The 12,059-nt window shown below is 35.9% G+C and overlaps 2 protein-coding genes across 51 annotated transcripts in view; one reads left to right on the top strand and one right to left on the bottom strand.

The window, feature by feature from the left end:
* The window catches only part of UBE3A (ubiquitin protein ligase E3A), a 101,568-nt gene that overhangs the window by 36,097 nt on the left and 53,412 nt on the right, over positions 1-12,059 (bottom strand). For all 50 annotated transcript variants that reach the window (XM_063794454.1, XM_016927785.4, XM_016927786.4 and 47 more), the window contains one exon: positions 2,014-2,312. In XM_063794454.1, coding sequence (XP_063650524.1) covers positions 2,014-2,312 — 299 coding nt within the window. The remainder of the gene's footprint in view (positions 1-2,013; positions 2,313-12,059) is intronic.
* The window catches only part of LOC129137185 (uncharacterized), a 188,035-nt gene that overhangs the window by 140,113 nt on the left and 35,863 nt on the right, over positions 1-12,059 (top strand). The gene's annotated exons all lie outside the window — the stretch shown is intronic.

Here is a 12,059-nt window from a genome sequence, read left to right as displayed (position 1 = left end):
CTTTTTCCAAGGAGTGTTTTTTGTTGTTGTTTTTTGACATGGAGTCTCGCTCTGTTGCCAGGCTGGAATGCAGTGGCACCATCTCGGCTCACTGCAACCTCTGCCTCCCGGGTTCAAACGATTCTCCTACCTCAGCCTCCCAAGTAGCTGGGACTACAGATGCACGCCACCACAACTGGCTAATTTTTTTGTATTTTTAGTAGAGAGGGGGTTTCACCACGTTGGCCAGGTTGGTCTCAATCTCTTGACGTCGTGATTCGCCCGCCTCAGCCTCCCAAAGTGCTGGGATTACAGGCATGAGCCACTGGGATTACAGTGCCTGGCCTGTAGTGTTTAATATGTTAAACTGAATTTTTCAGGTATATAGATAAAAATTAGTCAAAAAACACTGTAATTAGATATGAACATTCATAAAGTTTGGTTTATTGATAGAGGTGTTCTACTGAGAAAGACATTTTTATAAGATTTCTTGTGATAAATGTGTCCCTGAAAATACTCAATCTTTTAAATTTTGCACTTAAAAACCTCCTACGCAAAAACAGTTTGGTGCAGACTACTTAATACTTATGCAACTTTGTAATTAGTGTTAACAAACATAATTAATAATCAAAATAAGAGTACTAGTGTACAGAAAGCATCTCTAATTTCCAATATACAATAGTAACTATAGAACAATGCAAAAACAAAAACAAAAAAACCAGTAACGAACAGGGAACAGTTAACAGTAGCATATTAGAAAACAGGGATAAGGAAAGGTCACAACTGCTATAATGCAGACTTGAGCAAAAAGAGGAGGGGGCATAAAGACTGGATAAAGCCACACAATAAGCACCTCTAAGATGGAGCACGTGGCCAAAAGAGCAGATGAGCACATTCCTCATGTACCACATCCCCCGCAGCTGGCTGCATTCCACTGTGCCAGCACTCTACATTCAGTTACTGGTACTCTCTGGTGCACACTTACTGGAGAACTGTGTACAATAAAGTCAATGCAGCTTCCACATTATACTGACACACTATATATATAGACAACATTTACCTATTTTCCCATAGTGTGTGAACTAATTCATGAAACAGAATTATACACTCTGAAGCAACTAAGTTGTGTAAAGTGACGAAAATAATTTTATTGTGGAAACAGAGTAGAGGTTATAACACAATGCCACTTCACTAATTCTTTCAAACTTGATTCAAATGATGTTAGTGAAAGTTTTAGAGGCAAATGCCTCTAAAATTCTCTGACTTGTATGTCATGAAAAAAAGCTTTCTCTCTTAAAATACAATTGCCTCTGGGTGTGTGTAGGGGTGAGGGTGGAGGGGCGCTAAGCCCTGGTAGTCATTCAAAAATTTGATTACTTTGTTACTAATTACCTTCACTGAGGAAAATAACTTGGAGTTTTAGTATTAGCGACAAGGTAATCGAATTCTGAATTTTGGACATAGGACCATTTAGAAAACAAAAGACCTGAGTGAAGACTGTCATTGGTAGGTCACGATCCTTGGCAGCATGACTGTACCAAATGTCCGGAAGGAGAATGAGAAGCATATATCTGAAGGAAACGTAGAATTCTCACATAACTATCACAAAATTTTGTCTTGCCTTCAAAAATGGAAAAAACCCACTGTTTCCTCTTTCTGCTTCTTTCATCACATCATCCTGAGGTTCCAGAACTCATGCCAGATACTTAGTCCAGTTATTCTATAACTTAAATAGATGTTGTGGCCTAGTTTTGGAGATTAACTACCACTTAATACATTTTTCCTAAGAATTTTAAAAAGTTCAAATCAATCTATTAACAAATGAACTTTTGGCATATGATCTGCTTCTAATTAGCAATGATTAGACCTGTAAAATGTAGTTATTATTCCTGTCCGTTACCACAATAAAAAATTGGTTCTACGATATCAAAATGTCTTTATGTCACAGAAGAAAAAACAAATAAAAACTCATACATTTAAATCTCCCACATGGTTTTCAGGCAACAATTCTCAATTGAAAATAAAACATCTTACCTTTAAAATCAATTCTAGCGCCTTTCTTGTTCATTTTTATCTCAGAGCAGGAGTTGTTGGGGGCACCTTTCGAGTTCTCAAGGTAAGCTGAGCTTGCTCCTTTCTTGGAGGGATGAGGATCACAGAGTTTTGCATTAATCTTATAAAGCTCGAGGGCTTTAATAGCTGCTGCATTATTATCCATACGAAGAAAAGTTGGACAGGAAGCACAAAACTCATTCGTGCAGGCTTCATTTCCACAGCCCTCAGTTAACTGGTGGTAGTAGCGTTCTATTAGATGCTTTGCAGCTGCTCGCTTCCTGTACCAAACATTCAAACAATAAGCACAGTGATTAGTACAGCTCTCAAGTACAAAGCTCAACATATCATCAAGGCAAAAGTTAGTCAAGCACTGAAGTGATTAACCTGTGTATGAAGATGAGAAGTAGAAAATGGAGATGCACTATTTACCACAACTCCTGACTAGTGAAATAGTTAATAAATATTTTCTAGGATATTATGATAAAGAATGTCAATGCTTACTGACTGCATTAACAGAGTATACATTCCTTTGGTTTAAAAGGGGGGAGGGGGGCTTGTCTGATGGTATATGTGCTTAAGTTGTTTAGTACAACAGCTGAAAAATCACAAGGTTTACAGCTAAGAGTTGTAGGATTCTATCATTTTAAAAGTTAGCATTAGGAAAATGAGTCTATTTAAAGCATCAATCCGGTTTTCTTTTACATAATCAGTATTTCATTTTTAACAGCTTGTAAACATTTGACTTACAGTTAACACAGAATATCTATCTGGAATAAAAACTATTTTTCCCAATTATCAACAACATGGGAGACTTAAAAATAAATTTGTAAGTGGAATATCCAAAGATAGTGTTACACTGAAAGAAAGTGGCTGCAGCCTGAGTGAGGCAGATCATGACTGTAATCAATCCCATAACTGTGGGAGGCTGAGGCAGGCCGACTACTTGAGCCCAGGAGGTCAACACCAGCCTGGGCAACATAGTGAGGCTACTCTCTACAAACTTTTTTTAAAAAAATTAGCCAAGTGTGGTGGCATGCACCTGTAGTCCCAGCTACTTGGGAGGCTGAGGATCACTTGAGCCTGAGAGTCAAGGCTGCCATAAGCTGAAATTGCACCACTGCACTCCAGCCTGGGCAACAGAGCTAGACTTTGTCTCAAAAACAAACAAACAAACAAACAAAAACCAAAAAGAAAAAGAAAAAGAGGCTCCAAAGTGTACAATCTTAAATCTAAAACTTGTCACTAAACCTCCTCATTAGTTCCACGTCACAAGATGGAATATTTTAAGTTCCATCACGTGAAATCTTATATTCCTTTTACTCTGTCAACTTAAAGTACACAGATCAATGTCCTATTATGGCTGTTTCAGGAGAGCTACCAAAACTGAGGGAGGAATTATGTGACCATGTAAGAAGTTAGATGACATTATCTCTATATTCAACACTAAAGAGTCTATGCTTCTACTAACTGATAAAATTACCATAATTTCAGTAGAATAAACTACTGGATCCAAAGAAACATAAGTCATAGCCATTCCTTTCGGTCCCAAATTCACAAGCATGGAAATAACAACTACAAAGAATCAAAATTATAAGAAAAATAGTTCAGCTAATTTTCAAAACATTCACAGAATTATCTAACATGTAGGACTAGATGACCAATGGCAGAGTTTACATCTTGCTAATCATGAGAAACTCAACAATTAACAAGGCAGCAAGTAAGTGAAGAAACACACGAGATCCAGTTTTGTCTCAACAGAAGAACTTTCACTCTCTGTCCAGGTAGGTGACAAAAAGTGATAATTCACACACATTCAATTCATTCTGGTGCTTATTTTTCAAATGTTCCATGCAAATTTACCACTCACTGCATGCAAACAGAGAAAAAAGAAAACCCACAAAGCACATGTAAAAATTGCATAAACATGACTTAAAGACATTTTGCTATCTATGAAGCTATAAACCCCACCTGAAAATTAAAAACTGTTATCACAGATTTAGCACTATGCAAAATATGAAAGTGAAAACATGTAAAAATAAAATGGAAATGCAGAATCTAGAAAATTTAAAACATATATTGCTACCCTTCAGTAAAGAAAGGGAGATAATGTCATGTTCTCCCAAACTACAGTGACTTCCCTGGTGAAAATGTAAGTAGGTATTTCCTTTCTGGAGGAAAACAGTGAACATGTATCGAAAGTCTTAAAAACACGAATACCGTGTGAATGAGATCCTACTTGTGGAAAATAATTTGACAATTTTACAAAAATGCATTGTTTCTATATCTGAAAAAAACATGTCTAATAAAAGATTACTTAAATGAACTGATAATAGGTCACACAATAAAATAAAAACTATCAAGATTTGAATTCGACAAAGAACTGCCTAGTCTTCCTGATATATCACTAACTGACAAAAGTCAGTTAAAAAGTAGCAGGTGTAGGATGAACCCATTGTTATTTCAAAGCATTAATAGCATTTTCTCTGGATGATGTGATTAAATGAGTTTTAAAACTTCTTCCATCTTTTGATTTCTTATTTATTCTTTCCATAGTAAGGATGCTACTTGCATATTAAAAATTAATAACTATAAGGGGAAAACAATAGCAGTTTTAAAACTTCATATACATGATTTGAATGGCCCCGGGATTTACTAAATTGTCTCTGATTTTTAAAAAAATTACAAAAGTCAAAATACCAAAATAGATATTTTTAATGTGAGCTTTTATACTAAAATAACCTCCCCAAAACTTGTCAGATACATAGTACTTCTTTATATACTACATAGGAGGAGAGTGATCAGCACAAACAGAACGAGACTGAAAAATCAGAAGATCTGCATTAAGTGTCATCCTTCTATCCCTAAGCAGCTGTAGGATCCTAGGGAAACAATTGTCTGGGCCTCAGTTTTCCCAGCTTTATGAGTCCCTTCAGTTCTAATTTTAAAGTTATTTTATGTAATAGGGAGGTGGGCAAGAAACTAGTATTTGCTGGATGCCTGATAACATATTACACACACTGCGGGGCACTTTGACATGGGTTATCTCATTTGAATACCATGACATTGAGGATTATCTTCAGTCCACAGCCAAAGAGAGAAATAGAACTGGAGTCAAATCACGAAACCAAGATCTCAAAGAAAGTACAGAACCAAGACAAGAATAGGAGTCCAGGAGTCTTTCAGCTTCAGAGTCTAAGTCATTTTGACTATATTGTTTTGCAGAAGGTGATTCATTTCAAAATAATTATTTTTTTAACATGAGTAATACTGAAGAATTCTATGGAAAAAAAATATCATAACTAATGTGCAACTGGGAAAAAAATCTGAAGAATCATAACGTGAACCTCACATTTATGCATCTATCTGGTACCACAAAGGCAGACCAAGTTTCTTGAGGAAATGGAACCACTATATTCTGCAAAGTTAATTTCTCTCTAATTAGTTGAGGACCTATGTGCTATGCATTTTATAGACATTCCCACTTTAGAGGGGAATAAACCTTAACAGTTAAGAGCTCGCATTCTGAGGCCAGATGCCCAAGTTCACATAATGGCTCTACCTCTTAATTAACTATGTGACCCTGAATGAATTACTTGATCTTTCTGGACGTAAGTTTCCTCGTAATTTAAATGGTAGTATCTATGAGCATTATCATGGTGAGAGTATTATTCTTCTTCACATTACCAGTTGTGAGAAAATTAAATGTGTTAATATATATAAAGTGCTTAGAACATTGCCTGGCACATACTAAGCACTATGAAAGTGTTAGCTACTACTATTATTGTTGTAATCGTTATTATCACCCTCACAAGTGTATGAGTTAGCACTATAAACCTTCATTCTGCTGATGCTCAGAGAAATTACATAAGTCATACATCTAATAAGAGATTTGAACTCAGCTATTAAACTTGAGCTTTTAATAACTATTAAGAGGAGGATCTGAAAGTAGCCCTCTATATTTGATCTGCCTTTCTGTGCCAAGTTTAACAAATAGCAGCTACACTGATGAGACAGGACTAAAGGAAGCCATGCCAGAACCTCCAAGTTAATGGTGGAATCAACTATATTAAGCATTCTTCTTTTTTCCTCACTCCAATGACACCTTAATTTATCTGACCTCATCTGTATCACTATCTAATTTAGGGTATGTAAAAGGCATACAAAATTTAGAGCACGTAACAGGGCCTCTACGTTGGAAAAGTATACACTAATAACGACTTTTTGGTATAGTTCCTGCGCAAGGGAAATCCTTGTACCATATGGGTCACCAAATCATAGCTCGTAAGTCAAATCGAGTCCACCACCTGTTTATGTCTCTCAAGCTTAGAATATTTTACATTTTTAAATGGCTGGAAAAAGTTTGAAAAAGAATAATAGTTTGTGATGTGAAAATTATAAGAAATTCAAGTTTCAGTATCCATCAAGTGTACTGGAACATACCCAAGTTCATTGATTTATAAATATACTATATATGATAATGCTTTGGCTCTGTGTCCCCACCCAAATCTCATCTTGAATTGTACTCCCATAATTCTCATGTGTTGTAGGAGTGACCCCCTGGGAGATAATCTGAATCATGGGGGCAGTTTCCCACATGCTGTTCTTGTGGTAGTAAGTCTCACGAGATCTGATGGTTTTATCAGGGGTTTCCGCTTTTGCATCCTTCTCATTTTCTCTTGTCACTGCCATGCAAGAAGTGCCTTTCACCTTTCGCCATGATTCTGAAGCCTTCCCAGCCATGTGGAAGTGTAAGTCCAATTAAACTTCTTTTTTTTTCCCAGTCGCAGGTATGTCTTTATCAGCAGCGTGAAAAAGGACTAATACAATATACTATATAGTTTATGGCTGTTTTTCATACTACAATGGCAGAGTTGAGTACTTTAGGCCTGCAAAACCTAAAACAAATACCACCTGCCCTTTACAGAAAATGGTTGCCAACCCTTAATTTAGGATCTATTATTTATCTCTGCCCTCCAGTGACCCTGCCATCTAATCATTTGGCCTCTAAACTCTCTCTTTACCCTGAGCAAATACGTAAAATAAAAGGTATACCTTTCCCCAAGTACTATTAAAGAAAAGAAGAGGAGAGGGGAAAAGGGAAAAGGGGAAAAGAAAGTGAGGAAAGGGAGAGGATGCAAAAGAAAAAGAAGGAAAGAAAGGAATTTCCCTGATGAGATACCTTAGTAATACCTTATCAGCTGTTCATGATCAAAATTCCTAGAAGAGGAACAACAGCTTACTTGCTATAATTTCTTCACATTCCATTGACTTTTCTTATTACTCAAAAAACAAAGTATGTTATAATGTGTTGATTTTTAAAATAAAACAAACTTTTCTTATTTAGTCAGCAATGAAGGTCAAGTGAGACCTTCTAGTAAAAGTCCTCTAAAGTCAGACACATGAAAATACTTATCCATTTAAAACAGACAATACTTTCCAATTATTTATTTCTATGATTGAATTAATGGGACAGTGCTACAAACAGAAGTCCTATGGAATAAGTCATACTTGGAAGATCAGAGTTTACTCTAGACAACTTGACAGCAATCAGTTTAAAAATGGTTTCACCTAGAGGGATGTGTACTAATGTTAGCAATTAACTTTGAAAGGCATAACAATTAAGATGGATTGATGGATACAAGGATGGTTATACGATAAAGCAATGTAAGTATTAATGGCAGAATCTAGGTGGCAGGCATATGTGTGTCAGCTGTAAAATTTGTGTTCAATATTTTTTTAGTTCCCACATATCAGTGAGAACATGTGATATTTGTCTTTCCGTGTCTGGCTTAGTTCACTAAAAAAATGAATTTACAAGACAACTGGAATATAAGCAATGAATACAAGCACTAAGAAGATGAAGCCATAGAAACAGCTGCCAGAAAGTGAAGATGTGACAGTGAACATCAAACAAGTAAGATTAGAATTACAATTAGAATCAGAAATGACAAAAAAGAAATATGAACTGTGAGATGCAATATAAAAACTAATGGTGAACAAAGCAAAGAATAAAAAATAAAAACGGAAAGATTAAAAGGAAAATGTGACTGTAAGTAGAGTGACCTTTATATTATACAGAAGGTAAAGCAGAATGAACATGTGAGGAATCTAAAAAACAGATATAAAGTAGAAACAACTGAAGGCTTATATAATTAGTCTATAAGGCTAGGAACCACTGCTTAGTAATTTCTCGTAAGTGGAGTCTCTTTGTTCTGAGATGTTGCAAAACTCCATTCCATCTCAAAGTTATTTTTAATGTTAAAATTTGTAAGAGTGAGCAACGGTATCCTAAATAGTTCTAGGCCTTGTAGAAATAGACTGTAAGAGACATCTGTGACACAACTATATTCAGTATGATGTAGGGTCTGTTACAATGGGATGAAGTGAATTTAGATTATTTCAAGACTAAACCTACAATTGTGAACTCATTAGTACCATGAACCGAACAAAAACCTATTAAATATAGAACAAGACGATTTTCATGAAAAAATAAATATGAACAAATCAGTATTTTCAATTGTTTGAAATATAGGTTAACCTTCAATTACTGTTTTATGGCCGGGTGCGGTGGCTCACGCCACGCCTGTAATCCCAGCACTTTGGGAGGCCGAGGCAGGCAGATCATGAGGTCAGGAGATCGAGACCATCCTGGCTAACATGGTGAAACTACGTCCCTACTAAAAATACAAAAAAAAATTAGCTGGGCGCCGTGGTGGGCGCCTATAGTCCCAGCTACTTGGGAGGCTGATGCAGAAGAATGGCATGAACCCAGGAGGCGGAGCTTGCAGTGAGCCGAGACAGCGCCACTGCACTGTGGCCTGGGCAAAAGAGCGAGACTCTGTCTCAAAAAAAAAAAAAAAAAAAAAAAAAAAAGAAAAGAACTGTTTTTTTCATTTTTATAGTCTCAATATCCAGAATGCGTGATATATGATAAAAAAAAAAGTAAAATTGTAGAACTAAATATTTACATAATTCATCTGTAAAATGAAAATCTGTTTTACAGTGTCATATTTCACAGTTAGAAAGGAAGAAAAACCTTAAATCAACAAATTAACTTTACATCTTATGGAACTAGGAAATGAAGAACAAATGAGACTCAAACTTACCAAAAAATAAAAAAAAAATAAATTACAGCTAAAATAAAATAGAGAAAAATAGAAAATTTTTGCAATAGAAAAAAAATCAACAAAATTAGGAGTAGCTGTTTCATTGAAAAGATCAACAAAATTGGCAAATTCTTAGATTAAGAAATGAAGAGAATAGACACAAACAGCAACAACTGGAAATTAGAAAGGCGATACAACAACTGCTGCCACAGAAATAAATAGGACCTTAAAAGACTAGTATGAACAACTATGACCCAACAAATTTGATAACCTTTGAGAACGGATAGACACATCAAACCCACCAAGATTGAGCCACAAATACATACAACTTCTGAATGGACCTATAACTATTAGAGATTGAATCAGTAACTGTCCAACAACGCCAGGGCTTCACTGAAAACTCTACCAAACATTTAAAAACTAACAACCCTTCTCAAACTCTTTGAAAAAACTAGAGGACAGAGCACTTTCAAAATCATTTTCTGAGGTAAGCATTACTTAGATATCGAAATCAGACAAATTTACAAGAAAAAAGAATCCCTAATAAATACTGATGCAAAAAAAATCAACAAAATACCAAGAAACAGAATTCAACAATGCATTAAAAAGATTATATTTTTCATAAATTCTCAACTGGAATTTATTCATAAAATCCAAGGATGGTTCAACATACAAAAACATCACTTTAATACACTGCATTCTTAGGACAAAAACCAATAATCTCAACTGACTCAGAAGAAGCATTTGACAAAAATCAACACCCTTTTAGGATTTAAAAAAAGGCCAGACAGGGTGGCTCATGCCTGTAATCCCAGCACTTTAGAAGGGCAAGGTGGGTGGATCACCTGAGGTCAGGAGTGTGAGACCAGCCTGGCCAACACAGTGAAACCCTGTCTCTACTAAAAATACAAAAACTAATCGGGCGTGGTGGTGGGCGCCTGTAATTCCAGCTACTCGGGAGGCTGAGGCAGGACAATCACTTGAGAACCCGGGAGGCGGAGCTGGCAGTGAGCTGAGATAGCGTCATTGCACTCCAGCCTGGGTGACAAGAGCAAGATTCTGTCTCAAAAAAACAAAAACAAAAACACTCAATTCGCTAGAAAGATATGGAAATTACTTCAACATAATGAAGGCCATATATAGAAAGACCACAGCTAATGTTATTCAATGATGAAAAACTGAAAGTTTTCCCTCTAAGATCACAAATGGAACAAGAATGCACACATTCACCACTTCTATTCAACATACTATTAGACGTCCTGCCAGAGTTAGCAATTGGGCAAGAAAAAGAAATGAAAGGTATTAAATGAGAAAAGTAAGAAGTAAAATTACTTCTGTTAGCAAATGACATGATCTTTTATGTTGAAAACTCTAGCCTACCAAAAAGAAAAAAAACCGTTAGAATAAAGGAATTCAGTAAAGTTACAGGATATAAAAACCAACATTAAGAAAAGAGTTGCATTTCTAAATACTAAAAATGAAGAATCCAAAAAGGAAATTAATTTTTTAAACCCATTTAAAATGAAATCAAAGAGTAAAAAATACTTAGGGAATATTTTCACCAAGCAAATGAAAGACATGTACATTGAAAATTAAACAACATAGGCCGGACGTGGTGGCTCACGCCTGTAACCCCAGCAGTTTGGGAGGCCAAGGTGGGCTGATCATGAGGTCAAGAGATTGAGACCATCCTGGCCAACATGGTGAAATCCTGTCTCTACTAAAAATACAAAATAAATTAGCTGGGCTTGGTGGCGCGTGCCTGTAATCCCAGCCACTCGGGAGGCTGAGGCAGGAGTTGTCACTTGAATTTGGGAGGCAGAGGTGCAGTGAGCCAAGATTGCACCACTCTACTCCAGCCTGGTGACAGAGTGAGACTCTGTCTCAAAAAAAAAAAAAAAAAAGAAAATTATACAACAATGCTGAAAGAAATTAAAGACAATACAAATAAATGGAAAGACATCCAAGTTTATGAATTGGAAGATTTAGTACTGTTAAGATGGCAATACTACCCAAAGCAATCTGCAAATTCAAAGCAATCCCTATCAAAATCCCAATGGCATTTTCTACAGAAATAGAAAAAAAAATCTTAAAATTAATACAGAATCTTGAAGGACCCTGAATAGCCGTAACAATCTGGACAAAAAACAAAGCTAGAGGCCTCACATTCCCTGATTTCTAAAGATATTGCAAAGCTATAGTAATCAAAACACTATGGTGCTGGCATAAAGACAGATATACAGACCAAGTGAGCAGAAGAGAGAACACAGAAATAGGGAAAAGAGGTTCTTCAACAAACTGTATTGGGAAATCTGGAATCTAACATGCAAAAGAATGAAGTTGGAGCCTTATCTCACACCATATACAAAGATGAGCTCAAGCTGGATTACAGACCTAAACTTAAAACATTGAATTATAAAACTACTACAAGAAAACATGGAGAAAAACTTCATGACATTGGACTTGGCAATGATTTCTTGAATAGATCACTAAAAGCACAAGCAACCAAAGCAAAAATAGACAAACTGGGGATACATAAACTCAAAAATTTCTACAAAGCAAACAGTAAATGGAGTAAAATGGCAACCTACAAAACAGGAGAAAATATTTCCATACCATGTATCTGTTATTTGGTTAATATCCAGAATATATAAATAACTCCTACAATTCAACAACAAAAAATCTAGTTAAAAAGTGGACAAAGGACTTGAATAGTCATTTTTCCAAAGAATATATACAAATGGGCAATAAGCCCATGAAAAGATTCTCACCATCACTGATCAGTAGGGAGAAATGTCAATTAAAACTGCAATGATACATCATCTGAAACCATTAGGATGGCCACCATTAAAAAAACAGAAAATAAGTATTGGTGAAGATATGGAGAAACTGGAACCCTTATGCACCACTGGTGAAAAT

The sequence above is a fragment of the Pan troglodytes genome, chromosome 16 (genome assembly GCF_028858775.2).
Source record: "Pan troglodytes isolate AG18354 chromosome 16, NHGRI_mPanTro3-v2.0_pri, whole genome shotgun sequence".
Taxonomy (NCBI): Eukaryota; Metazoa; Chordata; class Mammalia; order Primates; family Hominidae; genus Pan; species Pan troglodytes.
This window is presented reverse-complemented; position numbering and strand designations above follow the sequence as displayed.